The sequence below is a fragment of the Prinia subflava genome, chromosome 23 (genome assembly GCF_021018805.1).
Source record: "Prinia subflava isolate CZ2003 ecotype Zambia chromosome 23, Cam_Psub_1.2, whole genome shotgun sequence".
NCBI lineage: Eukaryota > Metazoa > Chordata > Aves > Passeriformes > Cisticolidae > Prinia > Prinia subflava.
The window spans coordinates 4,340,382-4,366,835 of NC_086269.1; the positions used below are offsets into that span (position 1 = coordinate 4,340,382).

At 52.2% G+C, this 26,454-nt stretch overlaps 1 protein-coding gene across 3 annotated transcripts; it reads right to left on the bottom strand.

Moving 5' to 3' along the window:
* DENND2C (DENN domain containing 2C) lies at positions 1-26,400 on the bottom strand. Of its 3 annotated transcripts, XM_063418254.1 has the most exons (20): positions 26,330-26,398; positions 23,318-23,328; positions 18,736-19,623; positions 17,116-17,264; positions 16,464-16,576; positions 15,928-16,095; positions 13,222-13,318; positions 12,499-12,543; positions 10,722-10,903; positions 8,568-8,677; positions 8,025-8,094; positions 7,291-7,368; positions 6,420-6,560; positions 5,629-5,777; positions 5,109-5,286; positions 4,748-4,789; positions 3,723-3,828; positions 2,309-2,548; positions 927-1,013; positions 1-379 (listed from the first exon to the last, which is right to left on the bottom strand). In XM_063418254.1, exons 1-20 carry the CDS (start codon positions 26,396-26,398, stop codon positions 348-350), a joined length of 2,955 nt encoding a protein of 984 aa, XP_063274324.1. In that variant the 3' UTR covers positions 1-347. The 3 variants fall into 3 exon arrangements, with proteins under 3 accessions (XP_063274324.1, XP_063274323.1, XP_063274322.1); XM_063418253.1 differs by lacking the exon at positions 23,318-23,328 and having other exon boundaries at positions 18,736-19,633; positions 26,330-26,400; XM_063418252.1 differs by lacking the exons at positions 23,318-23,328; positions 26,330-26,398 and adding an exon at positions 24,255-26,254 and having other exon boundaries at positions 18,736-19,633.
* Between the last annotated feature and the right edge of the window lie 54 nt (positions 26,401-26,454).

Genomic DNA, 26,454 nt, shown 5'->3' on the forward strand with positions numbered 1-26,454 from the left:
AAGGGTTGGATCGATGAGCTGTAATTGATCCATGGAAGTGGTGATCGATCCATGAGCTGCTATCGGTCCATGAGCTGTAACTGATCCATGGAAGTGGTTATCGATCCATGAGCTGTTATAGATCCATGGGTTGCTATTGGTCCATGGGCTGTGATTGATCCATGAGCTGCTATCGGTCCATGGCTATTATCGATCCATGAGATGTTATCGATCCCCGCGCTGTTATCGATCCCCAGGCTGGCTGTTAGCGCAGCACACGCAGAGCCCCCGGCCTGGCCCTCCCGGGGCACAGCCCAGCCCGCCCCCGCGGTTCCTCCCTCCCGCCGCTGTCCCGCAGCAGCGCCCGGTCACTTCTTCTGGAGGAATTTCATTTTACTGCCTGCAGAGAAAAAACAGCATTAGGAGCTTTAGGGGAGGGTGGGCAGGCCCTGGCACAGAGTGCCCACTGGATCCCCGGAATATCCAAGGCCAGGCTGGACACTGGGGCTTGGAGCAGCCTGGGACAGTGGGGGGTCCCTGCCCAGGGCAGAACTGGTCCCTTCCCACCCCAATCATTGCGGGATTCTGTGAGCTGGAGACACTCATCAGGCTGAGGAACTTAAGGGGGAAAGCCACACATGGCCACCCCTGCCAGCTGACACAACTTCTGTCCCCTGGCCATGTCCTCAGCCAGGACCAAAGTTAAGGAACAAGTGCTCAGGGCAGCAACTCCCACACACTTTATCTAAAGATACAAAAGCTTAAAAAGAAAAGAAGAATCTCATACAGTGTTCAGTGTCCCCTGAAGCAGTAAATGTAAACAAGGGAACACAGGTGCAGAAGGCAAAGAAAGAGCCTTCCTCTCCTTTGTAACAAATTAATTATTCAGTAGCTACAATTAATAAAAAAAAATTAACAATGAACAAAAGCAAGGGGTGTTCCTTTACCAAGACTGCGAAGGATTTTGTTCACTCCAGTTCGTTCTGTCTCTGGAATACTCTCCAGATACTCCAAGGCACGGACCTCAAAAAGGCCTAAAGAGAAAAATTAATTAAAAACTTAAAACTCACTCACCAAACGAGTTACTCCATCTTTTAGCATGTGGCATCATGATTAACAAGGCCACAAAAGGAAATCCTGTATGGAGTGCGTGTAAGTTGCAGGATCAAGGAGAAAGGAGAGAGATGCAGAAATTCTTTGCTTTATAAATTAAATTCTTTTGAGTAATTACAAGGGCACAGGGCTATTCCATGTGGCAGAATTCCAACAGCAGAGGCAGGTGGCATCACATTCGGAAAGGGAGTCTGTGACGTGGACTTGAACCAAGAAGGTGATGCCAAAACATGAAACAAGAGTGTTGGGAAATATGAAACAGGAAAGTCTTATAAATATGATTGCTTGGCAAAACACTCTGAGAACATGAAAGCTATCAGTGAAATATAAATGAGAGCTGGTTTTGATATAAGATGCCAAGCGAGTCAGATACTGAACAATTGGAAAGACAATGGTTGAGTGGGCTGAAGGGAAGATCCCTGTGTATTGAACAATGTCCTTGGCAAATAAAGGGATGTTGGCGGGTCCAAGGGTCAGAGAGACCCTGCCAGTGTGGCAAGGAAAAAAAAAAAAAGGGGGGTCTAGAGAGCAGCATTTAGGGTTTAAAAGGTAACACAGTATGGTAATGTGATAGTTCTAATATCTGGCTGTATTTAGATTCTATAGGATTTGTGTCTTTTACTGGTCGAATGTTGTAAATTAGCATATTCAGCACACAAAAAGATATAATGCATTGTAACCAGAACTGAGGGGTCTCTCAAGCTCAGGCTTTCAGCTGTGAGTGGCAGCTTTAGGCTGGCTCTTCTCACCCTCAACCCAAGATTGCTGTAATTCCATCTATGCAATAAAACAGGAGTTTTATTAAGTGCCACTGCAGAGTCCTGCATCTCTGTCCGGGCTCTTACAAAGAGGGAGATGCCAAAACAAGAACCAAGAGAGAGATGCCAAAACGAGAACCAAGAGGGCGATGCCAAAACGAGAACCAAGAGGGCGATGCCAAAACGAGAACCAAGAGGGCGATGCCAAAACGAGAACCAAGAGGGCGATGCCAAAACGAAACAAGAACCAGGAGGGCAATGCCAAAACAAAACAAGAACCAAGGGGGCGATGCTAAAACAAGAACCAAGGGGGAGATGCCAAAACAAGAACCAAGGGGGAGATGCCAAAACAAGAACCAAGGGGGAGATGCCAAAACAAGAACCAAGGGGGAGATGCCAAAACAAGAACCAAGGGGGAGATGCCAAAACAAGAACCAGGAGGGCGATGCCCCAGGTACCTCTGGCCAGGTTCTTGCTGAGCTCCCGCTCGTGGATGAAGCCCGCGAACATCTGCGTCTCCATGAAGCAGTGCAGGAAGTGGCGCACGGTGCGCGAGCCGTGGCTCTTGCGGAAGGGCTCCCGCTGGAACACGCGCTGGCCCCGCTCTGTCACGCTCATGTGCAGTGAGTAGTGCCCCACGATCTCCACGAAGAACCGCACGAAAGCCTCCGACACCAGCGAGTTCAGGGTCACGTCACCTGCGGGGAGGACGTTTGTCACTCGGGGCATTCCTCTCTGTCACTGTGAGCTTCGCCAGAAAGACACACGGAGTCCAGAGTTTGGGGAGATCAGAGCAGCAGGGGAGAAAATCCTCCTGCTTTGCTTATTCCTTCTTATTTTATACTTCTAGCAAGGTGACCATGGATTGGAGAGTGGCATTCCCTCCTCTCACCCACATTGGTCAAGGAGGTTGTCATTCAACCTCCCCTTCTCTTGGAGAAGGAATTCAAAACACAGGAATTCAAAACAATGTCAATATTTACAAAACACGATCTCCTGTTTACATTAACGAGTGTGAGAGGGTGCACACTTCTACTTTACTATAAAAGCTCAGCAAACTAGGAAAATCTCATGGTGACACCTCCCCTAAAGGAGGAGCGGCTTTTTTAGAGAGCTCGGTCACTTTTTGTATCTCAGGCTAGGAGATTCAGGGTGACTGATAGCAAGGAAGTCTCAGCTCAAATATTCAATTTCCCAATGTCAACTTCCTGCTGCAGCTGGGACAGGTTTGGTTCTAAAGCTTTTCCAGAATTTTAAACGTCCATAATTTCATTTTCCCTGTCAAACATCTGGTGTGCAATGAGCAGGGAAAATGAAAATGAAATGACTTTATGTCATCTCGTAACAGACTAAATTTAATTCTCTTCAAGAATTAGGCAAACTACAGAAAACAAACTCTCCGGAAAACAAACTGTTTTTATGGAATTACATAATTTGCTGGTTCTATTCTCTCAAGCCGCTCAAAGCTTTTTAAGTTTCTCACCCTTTCTTACCTGATGAATCATGTATAAAGTAGTCCAACTTTGAAAATTATCACCCAGATTACCCTCTAAAATACAGAAATTTGCTACATTGTCTGAGAAAAACACTGTCTCTGCCACTTAGAAAAACACAATAAAATTCAAAGCACAGGAACTGGTGCTGTTGGCCCAAAGGAAACTACAGTTCTGCACACACTAATTGTGAAAAGAGGAACTGTCAGCACACCAAACTTCTCACACATTCACCAGATGTTTTCAGCAAGATCACAGGGAAACAGCTAAAATGTCACTTCTTAGCATTTATTTCAATTTGCTCATTTTTATCGACTCCATGGTAGAGATCTGCTAATGGGAAAACGCTTTTCCACAGAAACTTTTCCACAGAAAGTACCTTGTGTGTCACTCTGCCCGTGTGACAGGATTTCAGTCCGTTCTTCCAGGATTTGTACAAGTGCAGCCTGGAGTTTATGGGGCAAAATCTCATCCTCATCTGACACCTACAGACAAAAACAGCCAAGGAGGGACTTTTGTGTTATTCCCATCAGCAGGAGAACCAGGGGGTAGATTAGAAATATTCATAACATGCCTGCAGCAGTTAGAGGGGAGTTATTCTGTGATATATCTTAAGAGAGACAAGATATTTATCTTGCAGCCACAGAAAATAAACACATTTGCTCAGCATGCCCCATTACATTTTATTAGAGTCACACACACCACTGGCCACCACACAGACTCAGGCTTATTTCACCAGTAAAACACACAAAAACTAAGAAAAGTCTGTTGAGAAAATACAACAGGTCTGAATAATATGGTTTAAAAAATCCCCCAATCCTTTAATACCTTTCTCCAGTTGCAGGCTGCAATGCAAAACAGAACAGTGAGGCAAGGAAAAGAAGAAGCAAATATCCTGAACTAGTAATAAAATCCCCAGTGTTTTTATAGCCACTTGTCTGGGGATGCAGAAGCACTTTTGGGGAAGTTCAGCAGAGAACCCCAAGTGAACTGTGATCATTTGTTCCCTAGACTGTCACTCCTGGGAAAAACAACAACCCAAACCAAGAAACAAATCCCAGCTGGATGAGAGAGGAGAAAGTGCTGTACAGAACAGGGAGAGACAGACAGAAAGCAGCACAGAATCTCAGGGATCTCCTTCACATAAGAAACCAGGTACAGTTTTTAAACTCAGCTCAGACAAGCAGCATCTTGAGCTTTGCAGAGCTCTCCACCTCATGCAACCTCAACCTTGCACCAAGGATTTGTGAGCCTGTTCCCCTCTCTGTCAGCTCAAAAGGGTTACAGGGTATTTCTTCAGCCACTAGAGTCTCCATATGAACACCAGCTTCTCCTGATTTCTTTTTATTATTTTCTTTCATCGATACCTTTTCCTGGCATAAACCCATGAGTTATTTCACTCACCTCTTGCAGGAACTTGTCAGCACAAAGATCAACAATCAGGACCTGGAAGACAGAAAACACATTGACTCATAACCAGGTATGTTGCTGTATAGAAAAAAACCCAGGTTTTTAATTTGCTTTTCAAACCTGGGATGTTTTTTAAATAGGGCTGTCACACACAAAACACAAGTTTTGCATGAGTGCAGCCTGTCTCTGAGAACAGTGAATATTATTTCTTTTTGAAAACGCTGGAACATCCTGACATTTATCTGGCAAACTGCTCGGAGAAGTTTGAGAGTTTATACCCAGACAGAATCCAGAGATTATTCCAGAGAGGTCAAGCTGATCCCATTGATATTGTGTGTGTTTCTCACGTGCTCACCTCTTCTATGGGCAGGTCCTGGAGCTGTGGCAGGCAGCAGGAGAGGATGCCAATGAGGAACGGGGTGGGCGAGCACACGATGTCGATCATGGAAGCCGGCAGCACGGGGATGTAGGTGTGCTGCCAGGTGAAGGGGTACAGCGTTGCCACTGCAGCGTGCCCACACTTAGACAGAGTGCTGGACAGGTGGGACAAGCACAGGGAGGGTGGTCAGTGTCTCCTGCAGGGCAGGTGCCACTCGTGTGCAGGCTGTGCATCAGCAGAGAACCCGTGCAGCCACTTCTGAACTCAGTTATGGGGAGCTAAAACCACCATCACCCCAGGCTAGAGAGGCAGAGTGCAAACAGCATACTCCAAATTCTAGGCATGCACATGCTGTGTGGAGAGTGCAGAAGGTTTTCAGATGGAACTAATTGCAGAACTAGACAAGCCAGGACATAGGACAGGTCCAAACACAGAAAAAACAATAACAACCAGTGAGAGCATCCCTCAGAAAGAACTACTCAGACTCATCTCTCACCTTAAGTTGTCAGCCACGAAGATGACCCTCCTTTCCAGCAGGAGAGAGGCAAAGACCCTGATGGTGTGGGAGACACTCAGGCACTGCAGGAGGCACTCGAAGTCCACGTGCTCCAGCCGGGAGTCCAAGGGGCGGCACAGCTCCATCACCTGAGAGGACACAGGGAGAGCTGGAGCAGCCCAGAGCAGGGCCCTGCCTGCAGCACAGGGGCCTCAGGTCAGAGCCCACCCCAGGCTGCAGCTCCTCCCGAGGGGCAGGACCAGGGACAGGAGCCAGGGACGGGCTGGAGCTGTGCCAGGGGAGTTTAGCTTGGGTATCAGGGAAAGGTTCTTCCCTTAGAGGGTGCTGGCACTGCCCAGGCTCCCCAGGGAATGGGCACAGCCCCGAGGCTGCCGGAGCTCCAGGAGAGTTTGGACAACACTCGCAGGGATGCACAGGGTGGGATTGTTGGGGTGTCTGTGCAGGGCCGGGAGTTGGACTCAACTATCCTTGTTGATTCCAGCTCAGATTCCAGCTCAGGAATTTCTCTGAATCCATGACTCTACACAGAATCCCATGACCCACACGCCTGGCATGGGGCAGCACAGAAGAGTGCCCCAGAGGCCCCTCATCAAGAGCAGGGAATCACTTCCAGGGCAGGTGATTCCACAGCAAACAGGCTTCTGGGACAGCCTCCCTTCCAACTTCAGGACATTTTCTTCACACTAACGATTTCCAGGCACCCCTGTGCAGTTTGCAAAGAGCCTCTGAGAGCCCACAGAGAGCAGGCAGCTGGCCCTGAGCTCCGTTACCTCATCTCCTGCTCCTGGCAGGAAGCTCCTGACGGTGATGGTGCGTCCCGGGGCGGGGAAGGGGGCCTCCATCACGCTGCGCATGAAGGGGTGCACCAGGGCTGGGGACATCTCCCGCCTCTTCTCCACCTCATCCAGGATCTGCAGGGGAACACACGGGGCCTTGGGGCACTGCTGCTGCTGCCCAGAGGGGAGAATCCAGCACAGCATTCAAGGACCCAGTACAGACCCACAGCTCTCTCCCACCTCGCTTGGGACCCCTGTGAAATTCATCCCAAAAGTCTGAACAATCAAACAGGAGCAGCTCCCTGTTCCTGGAGCACAACCCTCCAGTCTCGTGCTACTGGGAGGAAATGCCTTGTATGTAGTAATCAAATTCTCATTATTCAGAGGAGTTAACAGGAGCAGCACCCCATCCCCCTCGCCAAGAAACCTCCCTGAAACTCTGTGCTCCAACCATCAGAAGCATCTTTCACCAAAGCTTGTCCCTCTACTCCTCTGCAATAGCTGCCCCTTATCTGCAGCAGCTTTCCCCAGTCCTCACCTCTTTATCTCCCCTCCTCACAGAGCTGCAAAAAACCAGGGGAGATCCAACCCCATCCCAAACTGATTTTCCATTTCCAAGTCACAGAAGAGGAGGATGAGGGGCACCCTCAGTAACACCAGGTACGAGAAGGCCACTCCTGGCAGTAACTGCTGAAGGATTTGTGTATTGGCTGACAAGGCTCAGCACCAGGATTTCATTTCCTGCTCTGAGCAAAGACAGGGAGGAAGCACCACTCTCCTGGGACGAGCTGCAATCACTAAGCCTGACAGAAGCTGCTCTGTGCTGCCTGCAGGCTGTCAGGGCCCAGGGACAGGCTGAGCTCACCTTGGAGAAGAGGTTGAAGCAGCCCAGGCGGCTGACGATGCAGTACACCTCGGGCAGGCGCTTCCCTTTCCCTTCTGGCTGAAAGGCAACAGCAACAGCTCTGCTGAGAACAGGGGCAGGAACAACCCAGCACCCACACTGCAGATGAGCTGCACTGTTACATTCCCCTGGAAATGGTTTCTCCCCCCTCAGAGACCCCTGGAGCTTATAACCATGTAGTTTAACCCTTCCTCCCCTTTCTGACCCTATTGGCTGTGTCCCAAACTGCCCCTCCCTGGCAGGAGCTAAGAAAAGACCCTGTCCCTCTGTGCACGCCCTCTTTCCCTCCAGACACCACCTGGAATAAACTTGAACTGCAGCTGGGGGTCAGAGCCTCTTTTGGATCCTCTATCCTGTTCATGAAATATTCCTCCAAAGCCTTCTAAGGCCTGAGCTAGCATTGGAACCTCGGGGGGGTTAAAAGGAGGATTTATTTCCCTGCACAATTCCTTCTGCTTCAGCTTCTCCTACACTTGTGACTACGAAGGTTCTCAAGGAACACCCAGTTCCAGGAGCTGGTTCATGCCCATTTTGCTATTCCTGGGCACCATCCTGACCCTTCCCTCTGCACCCCAAGGGCTGGCACCACCCCAGCAGCACAGGATGGGTAACCCAGGTGGGAAAGCAGCCCTGAGTCCCATCCTGGCAGTGCCCACCGTGCTTTCTGTGCCCCCAGCCCTCCCAGAGATGCTCACCAGGAGCTTCCTGCAGTACCCGAACCAGCGGCTGCCGTCCTCCCCCGTCAGCACGAAGGAAAAGGTTTCACTGGGGAGCCAAAGCAGAGTCGGGGTTAAATTCACCACACAGCTCAGGGAGAGACTGACACAGCACACAAACTCCTTCTGGTCATGCTGACGAGGCCCAAGGCATGATTACAAGGACTTTGGGATGTGTTCAGGGTAAAAACTTGCACCCCATGAGCTTTTCCTCTCTCTCCCCCTTCCCAGCTGCTCTCACTGAGCTTTTTTCTCTCTCCCACTTCCCAGCTGCTTCCCCATTGAGCCAAGGAGCAGCAGAATCACTTCCAGCCCCAGGAGCTGGCCTTGGACAAATTCCTCCTTACAGGAAAGGCAGCAGCAGCCCTCCAGCCCAGCTCCAAAGCTCATCTTCCCTCCCACCACAGGGATTTCCTGGATCCTTTCCCCTCTTCCCCTGCTCTGGCTGCAGCTCCTCAGGCACACTCCAAAGCTTTCAGCATTGCCTGTCTCAGTCACAAGTATTCCAAACCAAGTCTTTACCTTTTAAGGTCTGATGAAGGGAACCAGTCTTTGGGATCTGGAAAGCAGAATTTGGGAATGACCTTTAGCCTCTCTTCAGTATCCTTGGATGGCTTGAAGGGATGCTCAGGCTGCAGGGGTAACAGATGCATTTGAAGTCACTGAAGTTGGTGCACAGCTGCAGCATTTAAAATCCAGAAAGGATCTTCCTGACACTTCCAAAGGCTGATCCATCACACAGCTAATGCACAGGTCCAGGAGAGCATGTTCTCACTATTAGCAGATTCCCAATTCCCTCTTGCATTTTTCCTGCTGACTGGATCTTTGTAAAATGACCCAGCTTGGTAAGGGCAGAGTAAGGATCTACAAGCATGGCTAAGTTTATTGGAAAAGGAATGCAGAAATGAGTTCCCAAATGATGACTGCCTTGATTCTACCCCTGGGAGATTTGAAAACACTAATAGGAACAGGAATGTGTTCAGCTTTTGATGTGCAGATCACTCATAACTGAAGTGCAAAAACTGTCCCTGAATCACATGCTCCACCCACATCACGTGTGAGTCCAAATCAAACCCCTCAAGGACTCCAGGACACTTTCCATGCTCAAAACTGCCCAGAAAGGGCAAAAGAAAGGTGTTCAGATAAGAGGCTGCATAAGAAATGCAAGGAAATTTTACACATTTAAGTAGAAAATGCCCCCAAGAAGTGGAAAGTTTATTGCATCAAGTTGATTTTAGGCACTCAGCACAGGCTATTCCAGTGTCCCAAGCTGTGACAGCACAAAGTGTTAGGAAAACAGAACAGCATTTTCACAGAGTAACAGTTGTACAAAAGCTTAGATGTCCTTGGGCTCACAGCCCAAAGCAGAGGTGACAGCAGATTACTTGGAAGCAAAGCTAATATTAGAAGGGAGACACCCAATCTGACACACTGTGCCATCTCAAGTCACTCACCAAAACACTTTCATTTGAGCAGAGGATAAATAAACACTGAGGAAATAATTTTCTGTGTCAGTGCCTTTAGAAAAGCCAGTCAAGAGCAGGAGGGGAACCCTGCAGTTCCCTTCCCAAAGGCAATGGGCAGACTGAGAGGCTGCAGCAGGGAAAAGCCAAATCTGCTGCATTCCTTTCTTCCTCCCAACACCCTGAAGTCTGCACTTTTAGCAGGTATTATTTGGGTTTGTTCAATTTTACCCACTAATTAACACTGGGCACTCTTTTGGGTTGTAATTCCTTATTCTTCTTGTGAAACCAAGGTGTTTACACACTTAAGACACTGGAGTTATTTGAAATTTTTCCCCCTGCTATTGATACACAAATCCTTTAGGCAGCAGGAACTGGGGCACTGTGGGACCTGCTGGGGTCCCACACAACCTCCCTGCGTGGATCTGACATCTCCACATGGGTGACATGCAGATTCCTCAATAATCCCTGGCTTTCTCCTGATGGCACAGCCAGAATTCCTGGCTCTGTTCTGCTTTCAGTGGAAGGCAGCAGGTACAGACAGTGAAAACTGAATATTCATCTCAATCTGGTACCACAGAAACAGCAAGGCTCCATCTCAGCTTCCCAGCTTAGGACACTGAGCTGTAATTCAGTCACACACTGGTTCTGTCACCCATTTGGGCTGAACAGCTTATTTCAAAGGGCTTGGTTAAGCTACAGCACTTCAGCTTCCACACCTCTCCTCTTTTTGGGGGCTTGTACAAACAGCTTTGCCATTTTATTATTGTGCTATTTCAAAACAGTAAAAATAAGCATAAAAGCCCTGGGATTCCAGTTCCTGTGCACCATCAGTGCTTGTTTCTGAAGGAGAGACTGCCAGGATGAGGTTCCTGCCAGCTTTGGGACAGAGTTCTGCACTCCTTCCTCTCCTTCAGCTGGAGAATATATATATATATATATATATATATATATATATATATATATATATATATACACACATATATATATACCCCATGGCTTCATGAAATTTGAATTAAGTAGGAGCCTTCCTAGTTCAAAAAAGACAACAAACTCCTTATCAAGATACACATTCACCAACCTCCTGGCACTACATATGAGGTGGGTAGCAGAGCAAGGTGCTTCACCTCCAAGCCCAGATCCTGAGCAGTGCAGGTCAGGAGGGGAAACAGGGCTGGGCAGCTCCCTGGGCAGGTTTCCACACAGCTCCTACCTTGCTGGGGAACTGCTGGATGATGTGAGGTGTGTAGGTGACCTCTGATGGCTTCTTGTGCAGGGACACCACCACGAAGAGCTCAAAGAGCCGCTGCTCCTGCAGCTCGATGAGATCCCGCTCCAGGGTCTGGTAGTGGGGGTTCCTCTTGGAGGCAGAGTGCCTCAGGCACCTGTGGTGACCTGGGGAGAGGGATAAATGCAAATAAATCCCAATAAATGCCAATAAATGCCAATAAATCGCTGTGGCTGGCACTGCCACACACCTACAGGGCACAGAAGAGGACTCAGCATTGCCATCAGAGGGGAAAAGGGATGGGAGGATTTGCCCAACATCCAAATGGGATTTGGGGAGCCTGTGCCAGCTCCTCATGCACAGAGCTGCTCTTCCCATAGGGAACAAGTGACAGGAGGAGAGGAAACAACCTCAGATTCCACTGGAGGAGGTTTAGATTGGGTATTAGGGACAATTTCTTCACTGGAATGGTTGTTAAGCATTGAACAGGCTGCCCAGGGCAGTAGTGGAGTCACCATCCCCGGAGGTGCTTTGAAAATGTGTGGATGTGGCACTCGAGGGTGTGGTTTGGGGGTGAGCATGGTGGTGGTGCTGCGTGGATGACTGGCCTTGATGACCTCAGAGGTCTTTCCCAACCTTAAAAATTCCAGGGTTCTGTGATTCAGACACGGAGCACTGGCCTGGCAGCAGCTCTGCAAATGCCCCCTGCCAGACACTGAGATTTCTCCTGTGCCCTGACGTTCTCACACATCTGAGAGTGGCACAAGCAGGGAGTGCAGCAGCCCAGGAGCTGCCAGGACCCAGGGAGCCCCTCCAAACACCACGGGCACTCAGGAGAGGCAGAGGCAGCTCCCTGGCCAGACACCCCCAGGCTGGGCTGTCCTGACAGGCAGCACAGGCTCACAAGCACAGGCACAGCCCTCTGATGTCAGGAATTCCTGTGGTCCAGGCTCTGGGACACATTCTAGACACTCTCAAACAACTCTTCCATCAGGCAGTGACTCAATCACTGCATTTCTGCTCTTCACTCTCCATTACTCTCCTCAACACAGAACTGGAACTTCACTTTCTATTCCAAGTTAAAGCCTTTTGAATGTTTCCCTCCAAGCAAATGGACTTCCTAAAATAGTTCAGAGAATCCTTGAATGGTTTGGGTTGAAGTGACCTTAAAGCCCATCCAGTCCCACTCCTGCCATGGGCAGGGGCACCTTCCACTGTCCCAGGCTGCTCCAAGCCCTGTCCAGCCTGGCCTTGGGCACTTCCAAGGGGCAGCCACAGCTTCTCTGGGCACCCTGTGCCAGATCCTTCTCCTTAATCTGTCTTCACATGGCAGCTAAACCCTGCTAAAACCAAGTAGGTGTTTCAGGTCTGGAGTTTGGGTCTGTGATCAAACTCAGGACATTGGAACCAGACAAACACCCAGGTGAGTTCCCCCCAGAGGAAAGGACATCTCACAGCCTTTACATAAAACAGAACCACGGGAGGGAATCAGGAGTTAGATAACCTCAAACAGCAGCAGCAAAGGTGATAAGGAACAACCTCCCCACAAGCCACATGACCAACCCAAAAATGAATCTGCTTCTGGTGACTGACAGATGAATGGCTTTAAACCTGGCAGAAACAGAGCTTGGCTTGTCACAGCTCCCAGACTTGGCCATGTGGCCTGTGAGAGGCTCCCAGTCCCTGTCTCAGCAGATCCTGGCAGGGATGAGCCCAGGGTGCAGCGCTGTGGGGACAGGACCAGCCCCTGTGATTCACTCACTTTTGGGCTGATTTTCCGTATCGCTTTCGTTCCCGCTGGTTTCACCTGAAACACACCGAGTTTTCACTTATTAGCCACGCAGAAGGAAGATGGGCAACACCCAGAGTTGGGTAAGAGACACAACCTGATACTCATCAGATCGACATCCCTCAGGGCTGCCCACCGATCCTGCCCAAAGCAGCAGCCAAGGGCGGCTGGAAAATGTGTCACAACAGCAAATTTCAGAAAGCAGAGCTGATATTGAGCCAGTGCTGTCAGGGAATGACCTGCAGGGCAGCTGAACACGGGCAAAGAACACAAACCAGCTGGTTGGCTGAGGCTGCTAAAAAACCCAACAGAGCTGCTGAACAGAATAATATAAATACACTACAAATTGTGGAGCCTACTATGGATACACACTCAGAACAAGGCACAGAATGAATGCAGCAGTCAGTGGTAGTCCTCATGCCAAGTGGTTTTCTGAGGAATTTTTGCCTTAATCTGCTTTTTTGAAAAAGCACTTTTAACCAGCAGCCCAGCTCTCCAGGCTCAGAATCCTCCCCTTGTGACAGTGTTAAATTTGGGTTAGGCAAGGGTTCCTTGGGCTGAAAGCGCAATTCCAGCCACAAGTCTGGGGTCTGCACTGTTGTGCCAGCGAGAGGTGGTGGTGCCAGGCCAGGGGCAGAGGAATTGTGCCCCTCCAGGTGCTCAGAGCCCACACAGTGGTGCTGGAGACCCCAGTACCTTTCACTGGAGCTGCTTCTCTCCCAGCAGCACTGAGCAGCTTCACCTTCTTCTTCCCACGCTTGGAATCGAAGATCTCCTGTATTTTCAGTACCAGCTGAAATCCAAAGCAGAAGCAGGGGTTAATGTGGGGGTTCAGAGAAGGCTCCAGGTGCCCACAGCAGGGCAGCCCAACAGCACCAGCCAGGACTTGGGGCAAGCTGCCCAAATCCTGCAGGAACCCTGCCTCAGAGGCTGGAGCCCCTCTAGCCCAGCTCACTGCATGAAGAACGAGCACAGATTTCTGCTGCAAGAGAGGGATCCCTGTCAGCACAGCCCAAAGCTGACACCAGACTGTACAAGCATTCTGGAAACTGCCACACCTGCCTTCCCAAAGAGAAGTGACAAACTGTCTGGCATCAGATCTCCATTTTCTATGCAGAGGCACTTGCAAGAACACCCTACAAACCCTCCAGCACAGAGGACTCAGAACATGCTCCCAGCATCCCCACTCCTTCCAAGCCCAGAAAGAGCAGAGCTCTCTCTGCAGCTTGGGGATTGGGTTTTGGGTTGGTTTTTGGGTTTGCTGCTGCAGTTGGATGTCAGCTCCAGTCTCCTAAAGCACAGGTGAGGCTGCTCCAAGCACAGGGCCTGCCCCAGGTGTCTGCTGGAATGAAAGGTTGATGTCCTCAGAGTCACCTGCTCTAGTGGGAGGTGTCCCTGCCCACGGGAGGGGGTGGAATGAGCTGGAATTTAGGAGCCTTTCCACCCAAACCATTCTGTGATTTTGCACAAATGAAGACAGAACAATGGGTCTGTGTTGCAGGACCACACACCTGCTCCGCTGGAAGAAAACAAGCTGGGAAAAAGCAGAGCCCAGTGCAGACTAAGCACAGACATGAAAGAAGGGTCAGCATTTTGACACCCTGTGCTGGTAATCTTCCTTCCACTGGTCACAACAGCCTCAAAGCCAAAGTCCTGCCACCTTCTGTGTCCCTGTCACAGCCTGTTTTGTGCTTTCCCCTCACCTGCCAGTGCCCCAGGGGCTCCTGACTCCCCACATCAAAGGCGGCTTTCGCTTCATGTGAAGAGGGATTTACCCTAAATGCAGGGAGCAGGTCAAGTTCATTCCTGCCTCAAGAATTCATTAAACTCAACACAGGAGGGTGGGGCCCAGCCATTTGTCATCACAAATACAGCATTCAAAGAAATATATTAAAGAGAACCTGTTTGTTCAGCTCAAGCATTTAATCCCAGATCAGCAAACCAGGCTTAGGCTCTCCTTTTCCCATCAATTTCTCCCCATTTTCTGCCTCAGCCAGCCCTCCCAGCACGAGGAGGCTGCAGGGAACAAAGAGCCCACTGCAGAGAGCAGTGCTCCTCCTGCCAAATCTGCCTTCCTTCCCTTTTTATCCAGCCTTACCTAGAAGATCCTCATTTCTGTCCTGATTTTTGTGCAGCTGAGTCACCAGCCTGGGTGTGTTTAAGGCAGCCATGTGTTTCTTAGGCAAAAAGGTTTTGTCTTTTTAGACCTCAGAGCTTTTCTCAACCTCTCCAGCAATCTTGGCTCAATTCCTCATGAGCAAAGAGAGCAAAGTGCTCTTCCTGCATGCAAATTGTTACCAGATTTTTGGAATAGGTTTGCTTTTGGAGAACATTTTATTTTCCCTCTCCAAATGAGAGATACTCTCCATCACAGCATTTTGATACTCTTGCCATCTCCTTCCTGATTTTCCAGACCTAGGGTTTGTTTAAAAACACAGACAGCAGTTACTTGATACTCCAGAGCACTTTAAAGGTTTGAAAAGTCCTTTGCAGCTCCAACTCTACCTCACAGCCTTGTGCAATCTGAGCAAACACACGTGATTTTCAGATGAAATAAAGATCTGCTGAAGGGAAATGATTTTACCACAGCAAAAAGAAGTTCTTGCCACTATCACAACTGGAATTTGAGTCCCATGCACCAAGTGCCACCACAGGGGCTTGTGGTGCCTTTTCCCACCGAGGGATGGGAGCTGGGAACCAACACATCTAGAAACCTTCCCAGGGCACCAAAGGAGAGTCAGAACAGCCCCCTGTGTGATGAAGGTGGATAAAAAGCCTTCCTCACCCCTCTGGCCTCAGCAGCGTGATTGTCTTTGCAGCCAGGCAGGAGGGAGAGGCCAGAAGGGACTGTAGGAAGGCTTTGTGGAATATTCTTATCCCTGAGAGTTCCTCTGCACCTTCAAACTAAGGAACAGCTGCCCCTGGTGCCAGTCCACAACTCCAGGCCAACATTCCAAGGAACCCACAACCATCCCACAGCCCAGGGGCTGCAGTGGAACACCAGGATCAGCCTGGGAAGTCACTGGGAGCAGGGGACACATCCACACAGTGTTAGAGCTGCCCCTGTAGCTCTCCAAGAGCACAAACCCAGCACATGGAAACCCTGGGAACAAGGCTTGGGTGACAAAGCTTGTGCTCACACACAGCCCTGACCTCCAGGTCATCACTGAGCACTCTGCCTGCCTATTCTTGGCCAACAAAAACACCACTGTCCCAGCCAGAACTGGCACTCAGCTCCCCAAACACCAGCCCTACCACCTGGAGAGGGAATGGCTGGAGCAGCAGGGCCAAGCAGCAATCACCTGCCTGGCCCACAGCCCTGTGGCCACTCACAAAGCACTTGCAAAGCAGCAAGAGCTTGAAATGCCAGGCAGGCAGTGAAGTTTCACACTTGGATCTCACCCAGGGCAGGTTCTTTCTGCTGCTGGCAGCCTCCACTGCTCGGAACAGCTTCCACTCAGACAGAGTGACAGGCAGGGAGGTCTCCTTCCCCACCTTCCCTTGGAAATGTGTCTGGGAGGGCTTCAGCTCCAGCGACTTGCGGCTGAGGAAGGGAGGTTTTGGGGGAGGCTGGAAAACAGAAGCAGAAGAGAGTTAAGAGTGAGATCGAACTTTGCTCAGTGGTCACAGGCAGAGGAGTCAGATTACAGCTGGTGAATCTGCTCTGCCAAGCTCTCCATCCCACCTCCCCACTGGAGCCTCTCACCAAATCTCTCTTGTTCCTACTCTTTTGCTCTTTAGCAGCTTAATCAGCTGCCATTAATTACATTAATTCATTAATTATTTCATTAATTACATTATATATTATTTACATTAATAACAAGCAATAAAACAATAAAACAATGACTTGAAGCGTGGAAGGTGAGGCTGGGGGTGAGCACAAACGAGGGCCCTTGTGAGAATGATTCTGCAAACACCCTTCAATCCCCCTGCCCTACCTTGGGAGCCCTGCTGATGCTCCGGGGAGGGGGCAGCTTCCAGACAGATGGGACCTTCCACAGGGGCAAGGGCAGGGCTCTGATGTCTTCATAAGCATTTTCTTTTGTAGGACCTGGAGGAAGCATTGGATGGGGGCTTTATGAAAGGAGATAAAGGTCTGGAATTTTTGCCAGGGATATAAGTGGGGAGAGTGTCTGCCAAGCTTTAACAGGGTCTGAGAGACCTGTTTAAAGTTGGATGAGGTTCCCACCACATCCTTCTAACCCACTGCCATCAACTTGGCAAACTGTGCATGGACTCAGCAGAACAAAACACTTCTTCCCCTGCAGAGCAAGCAGCTCTATTGCAAAGCAGCTCATTTTGGCAGCGTTCACGCTGATCTCTGTGCAACACTCAAGCAAAGCATTCCAAGAGCTAATAAAGAAATCAGTTCAGCACAGGCCAGCTCCAGTGACCTCCCGTGACATCTGAAATCAGGCTGTTCATGTGCAGATGTCACCAACGCCAACAAAGAACCCCAGAGGGGGAAGACCTTAAAAGCCCCAGAGCTGGAAAAGGGCCTCAATGCATCCTCACCTTCACTGCTCCCTCCCCAGCACAACTGCCACCCCTAAACACAGCGAGGGCACCCCCAGAAGCACAGGCACATACAGATAATGTCCTCGTAGATGTTGTCTTCAGACTGAGTGCAGACCAGCCTGGGTCCTGCAGTGCCATTTGTCTCCTCCCGAGGTCGGTGGGAGCCGCTGGCTGCCGGCCGCTTGCGGAAGCCCTGGATGTCCTCAAACTCAAAAGATTTCCTAGAGGAAAACCAGCGTAACTTCTTCTCAAGGCACCTGCTTGAGCTGCTGTCTGCAGAGCGCACACAGTGGGGCCCTTCTTGGGGCCATCCAGCACACGGATGCTCCGCTCTGGACTCACATTTCCAAGGGTTGGGGTCCAACCCCAGGCAGCAGCTCAGCCCCTCGCTCCCCCCGTGGGATGGGGAGGGAATCAGAGGGTAAAAGAGACAAAACACGTGCATGGGGGGAGATGAAGGCAGTTTGGAAGGTAAAGCACAAGTGCACAAGCAGGAAAGCAAAATAAGAGATTCATCCCCTATTTCCCTCAGCAGGCAGGCGTCCGGCCATGCCCAGGGGCTCCGTCATGCGCAGCGCTGACTTGGGAACACAAACTCCAGATGTTCCCTTCTTTCTGCTTCTTCCCTGGTTTTTACTGCTGAGCAGAACACCACGGGGTCTGGAACACCCCTGGGGTCAGCTGTCCCCGCTGTGTCCCCTCCCAGCTCTGTGTGAGCACAGTCACACTGCTGTGTTACCAACATTCTCAACCCCAAAGCACAGCACCACACAAGATGCCAAGAAGAAAATGATCCCAGTCAGAGCCAGCACACCCAGTGGGTCCTGCTCACCTCCTCTGGGAGATTTGTTAAGTAAGAAAGGGAGCTGGAGGCTCCATGGCCAAGCACATCCCAGCAGGCATGGCCAGACCCATTCTGTTAAAAGCAAGAACCCAAATCCTGTTCTGCAGACTTGCAGCAGCTCAGAATCAGGGCACTGCTTCCTGCTCGTGCTCAGGGTGTTCATGCATTTGTGGGTTGCCATTTCCATCCACTTAGGCAGTATTTTGAAATCAGGGCACTGAGGTCACAGAGGAGCTGGCAGGGATTTAGCCCACCATCATCACCATCAAATTTGGGTTGCTGCTGGACACTTTGCCACAGTGGAAGGAACCTCAAGCTACATCTCTGCTGGTACTGTGCACACCAGCCTAGCACAGGCAGCTCACCTGTGAGCAGGATTTGCACCAAGCCACCTCAGAAGGGCATGGGAAAGAGGGAGAACCAGCCAAACCTACTGCAGCAGCAGCACCCACAGCCTCCAGCCTCAAGCAACAAGAAAATCCTCTCCCAGGGAAGCCAAACACTCAGCAGCCACAGTGCCGCAGAGAAAGCTGCTCTGCCATCCACAAATTGCAGCTGGGGGCAAGCAGCAGGCAGGGTGCAGGCAGGTCTCTCCCTGGGGCCAGCATATTGTCACTCCACTCTGTTCTAAGGTGTGGGCTGACTTCTGTTTGGAACCTGGAGCCTTCTTTGCAAGATTGTCAGCAGCAAAAGCAGGATAATTTCAACCAGGAACATCCTTTCCCCATCAAAAGAGGCATCATCACTAGCAGCACCTCCACAAGGACACCATGCCAAGCAAGCTGCTTAAAACCCATCTAGAAAGTGATTTAAAGAAATGTTTCGGACATGAGAGATGAATTATGTACCTCTGGGCTCTCCCTCTGATCCTCCTGCTGGCTATTTTCTTCTCAGGGTTGTTAGAGGATGACACCAGGTCCCTTCCACGCTGCTTTTGCAGGGGAGCTCCCCTGGTGGCACTGGCATCTCTGTGGCCACCAGCGCCCTTCTCTGCCAGGTAGCGGAAAGTCCTGCGGGGTTTGGGCGGTGGATCAGGAGCTGCCTCCTCCTCTTGCCCCTCAACCTCAGAGTAAATGTTCCTCAAGCTCCTCTCTGCCCTGCAGAGAGTGTCCACTCCTTGGATGTGCAGTTCTCTGTCCGTGGAGCCGGAGCTGCCGCGCTTCCTCTGGAGCTCCAAGGCCGCAGGAGGGGCTGTGCCAGGCAGGAGGGGATCTGCTCTCCTCCACAGGGCTTGTGAGGTATAGAAGTTCCCTGGGGGCAGTGCCACCCCCGGGAAGCCTGTTTGCCCCTCTCCTTTCTGCCTGGCTCGGGCAGCTGGGCCGCCACAGTCCCCGGTGTGCCAACAGCCCCGCGCATCTTCCCTGAAATCCAACCCCAGGCTCTTTGGATCTCCGGCCCCAGCCTTCCTGCCGTTCTCTGTGCATTCTGCCTTCCCTTTGGGCAGGGCATTGCAGCTGGGATCGTACTTAACCCCAAAGTCCTTGGGCTGCTGCCTGTCCTTGCCGGGGCAGCCCCGTGCCCTGCCCTCCCACTGGGAGATCTTCTGCCTGATGTTGCGGCAGTGGCTGCGGGACAGCGTCTGCACGGCGGCGCGCGAGAAGCCGCTGTCCCCAGCCCCCGTGGGGTGCATGGCAGGGGCCACAGCGCTCACACACAGCCCATGGCCAGCCCTGAGCACGTCCTCCCGGGCTCTGCACGCATCCAAAGGGCCCAGTGGTGTCCCAGAGTCTGGGCTGCTGCTCCGACCTGCGGGCGAGAACAAGAGGCATCAGCTGCACCCCAACCCAAATCCCAGCTGCTCCCTGGAAACTGCTGCAGAACATTCCTCCAAAAATCACATCCATCACTGCTCAGGACAGGCTTGCAGAGCTCGCTGCCCACAGGGGCTGTTTGTGCACACACCTGGGAGGGTGAGAACAGGACCTGAGGCTTCAAAAACAAACGCACCAGGCACAAAACACCCTGAGGGATCCCAAGCATCCCAACTCAAGGAAGTTATTTAATGGCAGAGGAACACGGCAGCAGGGATCTCAGCCAGCCCTTCTGCAGGAGGGCAGCTCCTCCCGATGCTCAGGCAGCAGAGACAAAATCCCTGTGGCACCTGAGCTCCTCACTCAGCAGGACACGAGGCACCAGGGCAGCTGGACAGAACAGGAACCACGTCTGCTCCTCCAGAGAGGAGCTGCTGCTTCACACAGGTCAAGAAGAGCTGTGGTGGCTGGGGAAGAGCCTGACTCTGGCAGTGCATCCTTCTCCCAGAAGTGCTCTCTTCACTTGCTTGCAACACAAGTGAAAACCTGCCTGGTGCTCTGTTTGTCAACACCTGACCTAAATTTGTCATCCAAGAGACTGGAGGGCAGTGGTGCCCAGCCTTGCAGCCAGGGGTGTTTCAAAAAGCAGAAGAAACAAGTGAGTTCTCATCTTCAAGTGAAAAATCACCCCATGTTTAGATGGGCAGAGAAGGAATGCTAAAGAAACTCTCCGGCTTCTCCTACCCAAGCAGAGGCTGCACAAACAGGAGCTGTGCTCTTTGAGACTTCCCACACGTGTAATCCAGGGGATACAGCACCCATCCTCCAGATAATCCAGCCAGGAATGCAGGTGGAATCACCAGGAAGAACTGGGGTAGCTGCACAGAGCAGGTCCAGCATGGCCTCAGTACAGACATTTCATGGATGCAATCCTCAGCCTTTGAGCCCTTTGGCTCTACCTGGAGCTCATAAGGCATGCCCAGTATTCCCAGATACGCCAGCACAGGTGAGAACTCATCCTGGACAGAAGACAGCAGCCCATAGGCTCCAACAAGCCCCGTTCCTCCCTTTCTCTGGGCAATTATCCCATTTCAGAAATTCCAGCCCTGCAGCTGCATTTATTTTGCTGTATCTGCAGCAGGAGACGTGCTCAGCTCGAGCCAGGGGCTCTGGTAACATTCCCCTGGCACCAAGAATCCTCCCTGCAGAAGGCAGGGAAACAGCAGAAACCCACACATGCACAAAAGGATCCCTGCAGAAAGCAGCCAGACCTGCTCCAGGTGGGACCAGGGGCCAGAGTCACACCAAGCCTGTGCTCAGGCTCCAGCTGGCACAGCCAGGCAGCTGCCACTGCCACCCTGGGCACGTGTCCCCCACAGCCAGTGCCACCACGCCCGGGCAGCACTGAGTCACCACAGCATGGCAGAGCCAGGGATGGGCAGCAAACCAGGCTGGGAGGCAGAGGAGCTTAAACCTGCCTGGCAAAGGGTCATGTCCCACTCTCCAGGCTGGGTGTGGAGAGCCCCCACCACAGCAGACCCACACCCTGCCCACTGCTGGTGCCACACCTCAAATTCCAGGGCTCGGGGCTATCCCTGGAGCTGCTGATCTGCTTGGCAGAGGCATCTGTGGTGCCATTAAAAGCAAAGCACTGGGCTTGGCAGATCTACTGGACAGCACTAGAGAGAAAGCTCACTGAGCAAAGACCTCCCAGGGCTCCCAGGCAGCTCAGGGGTGGTTTGGGCACACAAAGCCTTGGCTCTGCTGCGCTCTACCCCTCTGCCAGAGCAGAACTGTTTCCCTGTCTCCAGAGCTGGAATTGCTCAGCCCATTGTCCCAGACAGCTGCTGGGAACTCTCCCACTCAGCAGTGCATGGGATAAACTTGGACAATCTGGGTAAGCCCCGAGCTGGGGATATTTGCTCCATCATCAGCCCTGTGTCCCTCATCAGCATTCCAGCCTGTGCTCAGTGCTTCCGTAGCCCCTGCAGACCCTCATCCCGCACCAGCCAGGGGCCCCTGCCCTCTCCTATAAATAGGCATTGTTGGCAAAACATCCTGAGCCAGAGCAGAGCCATCCTTCCTCAATCTGTGTCTGCACAGCCCTGATTAGCAGACAGGAAAGCAGCTCTCCCTCTGCTGTGCCACTGCACAAGAGCTGCCTGGGGGACAGGGGACAGGCTCTACTGGGGACAGGGGACAGGCTCTGCTGGGGACAGGGGACAGGGGACAGGGGACAGGCTCTGCTGGGGACAGGGGACAGGGGACAGGCTCTGCTGAGGGACAGGGGACAGGCTCTACTGGGGACAGGGGACAGGCTCTGCTGGGGACAGGGGACAGGCTCTGCTGGGGACAGCCAGGGGAGCACAGGGCTCAAACATCTCCTCTGCAGCCCAGCTCCACAACAGCATCCTCCAGTGCCTGCCAGTGTGGGTCTGACATTTTTGGCTCTGAGAGATTTCAGCCTGCTGGCAGCTGCTAACTTTTTTCCCAAGGGAAAATTTCTCCAGAAAGCTTCTTCTCAAAACAATCTTGGCAAATGACTTTCCTTTCTCAAAACAATCTTTCTCCAGGTGGTGTTTTGCCTTTCTAGTTCTCAAAAAACCCCCACATTTTAGCTGTTTCTCCAGTTTAACCAAAGGGATTGGGGAGGTGTCATTCCTATTCACCAATCATGCTAAGTCTGTATGGGAACACCTTATAAAAGGTAGTAATAGATATTAAAGCTTTTTCTATGCTTTGCCTTCTGAAATATTTGGAGTCTCTCATCTTTTTTTTTGTGTCCTACAAGGTCATGCCAGCTCCTCAAACACAGCATTGCTGGAGGCAGGACTGGCACAGGGAGAGGAGCCCAAGGGACTCCGCAGCGTGCAGCAAAGCTTTACAGCACTGAACACGTGCAGCACATGCACTGCTGCAGCACATGCACTGCTGCAGCACATGCACTGCTGCAGCACATGCACTGCTGCAGCACATGCACTGCTGCAGCACATGCAGCCCAGGGCCACAGCTGGTTCAGTTCCCAACAGCACTGGCAGCTTTCTCCTCCAAATACTGCAGCTGTGAGCTCCTCCGGTGAAATATCCCCACAGAATCATGGAATATGCTTGGAAGGGACCCACAAGGATCATCCTGTGCCCTGCACAGGACACTCCTGGAGCTCTGGCAGCCTTGGGGCCATGCACATTCCCTGGGGAGCCTGGGCAGTGCCCCACCACTCTTTGGGGGAAGAAACTTTTCCTGACATCCAACAGCATCCATGAGGACAAATGGCTGCCCAGGGGAGGCTGGAGTCCTGCACAACTTCCCAGCTGGGTCCAGCCTTGCTGTGCCCAAGCTCTGCTGGCTGCCAGCCCGCCCCACATCCTTCCTGCCATGGCTCACGCTGGGAAGGCTGCAGCAGAAACTGCCCGTGCTGCAGCTTCCTCAGCCAGCCTCACATCCATTTCTGCTTCCTCACCTCAAGCCATGGCCAAAGCCAAGGCCTAATGCTCCTGCCCTCTCCCACTGCTCTCACGGTGAGGCACAACCAGGAGCTGAGAAATGTGGAGGAAGGAGAAGCTCAGCCTTGGCCAGCACATGGAATTCCAGAATCCCAAAATGGGTTGGGTTGGACTGGAAGGGACCTTAAAGCTCATCTCCTTAAAGCCATGGGCAGGGACATCCTCCACTGCCCCACGCTGCTCCAAGCTCTGCCCAGCCTGGCCTTGGACATGCAGGAATGGGATCCAGAGACAGCCAAGCACAAGCCTAAAGCTCTACCTGCTCAGTGCTGCTCCCTGGACTGTCTCTTCCAAAATATCCATCCAAGGAGGAGAGGAATGCAGCTTTCCACCTGCCCAGGCTTGCTGTCAAGAACCAGGCATTTAATCTCAGCTCATCACGTGAGCCCAGGCAAGGGGAGAGACTGATCTTTGGTGAAGAAAGAGCACACTGGGGTGGTGTGATCCGAGTTAAGTAACCCTTAAATGCAGTCCAGGACAGGCTAAAACACAGTTCAGGGACACTGAGCTGGCAGAGACCACCTGGGTTAGGCAGCCAGCACTTGTATCAAGTACTACACAAATCATTCCTGTCACAGAATAACCAGATTTATGACTGCTTCCATCCTGACCTCCCCTTCCAAACTCCTTCAGCGGCCCCCGTGTGCTTCCCAGTATTTCCAGAGAAGCCAAATTTATCATCCTTACTGCATCAGGACTTGGAGGAGATCAGTGTAGTTAAGAATACTGAAATATTTCACTGGAATCAGCAGTTTGGGGGAAAATGACATAGTTTCTAGACAAAACATCGCTCATTTCTGCCAAAAGACTGCCTCTCTCATCCACACTCTTTGGAAGCTCCCAAAGCAGAAGAATAAGGCCCGTTCACAGCACATGACAGGTAGCCCTGACTCTTTTTCCAGCCCTGAAAGCCAGAGAGAACACCACACATTTTCCATGCAGAGCCTCAGACAATTCCATTTCCTGAAACCACATTCCCAAGGAGAGAAAGCTGCCAGTGCTGCTCCAGAACAAATCCCTGCCTCGTGCTGAGCCAGAGCCGTGCTGCTGGAGCCCCAGCACCCCGAGCACCCTGCAGCAGAGGCACAGAGAGAACAGACACTGCCACCTTACCTTGTCCTGCTCCTGGGAGCACAAACACTGCCTGGACCAGCCCGGGCAGCTCTGAGGCAATCTCAGTCCTTTTGTGAGAGCTGCGCAGTCCTAAACCACCCCAGAGTCCTTGTCGCCAAGCCTCCTGTGTTAATAGCCAAATAAAAAGCAGGTTCTGCTCTTCTACAGCTTAAGGAAGCTGGCAGCTCATTCCTGGAGGGAAAGGATCCTTTCCAGAGCTCTCAGCTACTCCTGTTCCTCTCCTGAAGCTCCTCTGAACAACTCTGCCATGCTGATGCCTCAAAGACATGGGCAGTACCAAACAAGCAGATTTTATATCAAAATAAGTAACTCTTCAGGAATGCAGTGTGCTTAGTCATTTCCATCTCGATACAAAGCTACTCTAACCACGAGGTATTAACTCCTTCTGTGCTGCTGCATCTCCTGCTGAGGAGCAGCTCTGTCTCATTAGATCCATGGCCACAGTCCCGGGACACAGAAAATGTGCTGCTAATCCAAATTACACAGCAGGAGAAGGTTAGGTCTGGCCTCTGCAGTGGGTCCTAAGACTTTTCTACTGTCTTTTTCTAAAAAAAGACAGTTGATGAAATTCAACTTCTTGAAAGCATGGTTTTTCCCTCAAGATGTTAAAAAAACCCCAAACCAGAGCACTTCCAGCACATAAGCCCAAAGGCTGCTACACCAGAGGGCACACGGACAGAACCCACAATGTCCTATTTTTAAAGTCGTGGGTTTTTAACCTGACTCACAGTATCTGAATGCCCAGGGTAGCAATCCTGACAAACAGCAGTTGACTCAGCCCCTGCAGCCCAGGCTGGCTGCCAGCCCCAGGAATGCTGCAGCTGCACACCGAGACACGAGCTGGGCATGGGGTTAAAAATCAAACACGACTTATCCTGGAGCAGTTCCTTGGTGCCAACCATCAGAGGTGAGATTCTAAAAGAAAGTCACAAAGCCTGTGTGGCTTTACTTGGGCCACCCCAGACAGGCTTTGGGAATGTCTCAGCAGCTGCCCCAGGAGGTTCAAAGGGTGCAGAGCAAGGCAGCACCAGAAAACCTCTCAGACATCACTCAGATAATGTGTTCCAGAGCTGCCCACTGAGTCATATCCATATTATATTATTACAACTGGAAGACTGAGATAAAAATTTTGCCAAGCAGCAAGGGACAGCACTAGGACTCAAGGTCACAACCAGGTCACATCCTCCAGCCACCACTGCTCCAATACACATTTCCATGGACTGGTTTTCCTGCGACTTCTCTTCTGCTTTCCTTCCATCACTCGCTGATGCCAATCCCAGCTGCCAGGAGGAATTGCTCACCAGTGCCCGGGCTCTGTCAGAGCCAGCCCCTCTGAGCCAGGCCGTGTCCAGGTCACTGAACGGAGGGGTGTGTGTGCACTCAGCTGGGGAAGGCAAGGGGAGACTGGTCCGGTGTGCCCAGGGAGCCCTGTAACCACTGAGCCCCACGCACCGCAGGGCACAAAGCACAAATATCCCAAATATCCCGTGAGACCCAAACCACCACAGCCCAGCAGTGCTAAAACTGCACGGAACCACAGAGCTGGGGGTGGAAGAGACCCTCTGGAGACCCTCTGCTGTGCTCAGGCAGGGGCACCGCCGGCAGGACGGGGTTTGGATCCCCCGCGGGGAGCCCCTGCAGCAGCCCCGGCAGCTGCACCGCCCTCACCGGGAGCAGCGCTCCCCGCGGGGCCCTCCCGTGTGTCCGGCTGTGCCCACCCATCACCGGGCACCCCGGCCGGGTCCGCCCGGCACCCTCCCCGCAGGCATCTGGACGAGGGGGGAGACGAACCCGCCCCAAGCCCGGCTCCCCTTGCGAGCTGGGGCTGCTCCCGGACAGCTGGAGCAGGCACCTGCCTCCCCCGGCCCGTCACACACGGGGAAGATGCTGCACCGGCCACTGCCCGCCTGCCCGCAGCCAGGACACGGGGACCCCTCGGGGCCCGTAACCCCGAGCCCGTCCGCGACTGCGGGAAGCCCCAAAGCCCCTGGGCCACCCGCTCGCCCTCCCGGCGTAGCCCCCGCCCGGTCCCGGCGCCCCCCGCCCCGTCTCACCGCGGCCTCGGCCCGCTCCCGGCCCCGCTCCCGCAGGACGCTCCCGGCGCGCACGGAACCGCCTCCCATTGGCTGCTGTACCTATCGCTCAAGAGGTGATCCCGCCTTCCCCCCGCCCCGGAGCT

Excerpts from the sequence above, each read along its gene's own strand:
- DENND2C (XM_063418254.1), bottom strand. The coding sequence starts at position 26,398 with ATGGGAGGCGGTTCCGTGCGCGCCGGGAGCGTCCTGCGGGAGCGGGGC. Across the intron at positions 5,287-5,628 it reads TTCGTGGCTGACAACTTAAG|CACTCTGTCTAAGTGTGGGC; the intron begins GTGAGAGATGAG and ends CCACCTGTCCAG. Across the intron at positions 1,014-2,308 it reads CAGCAAGAACCTGGCCAGAG|GCCTTTTTGAGGTCCGTGCC; the intron begins GTACCTGGGGCA and ends TTTTCTCTTTAG.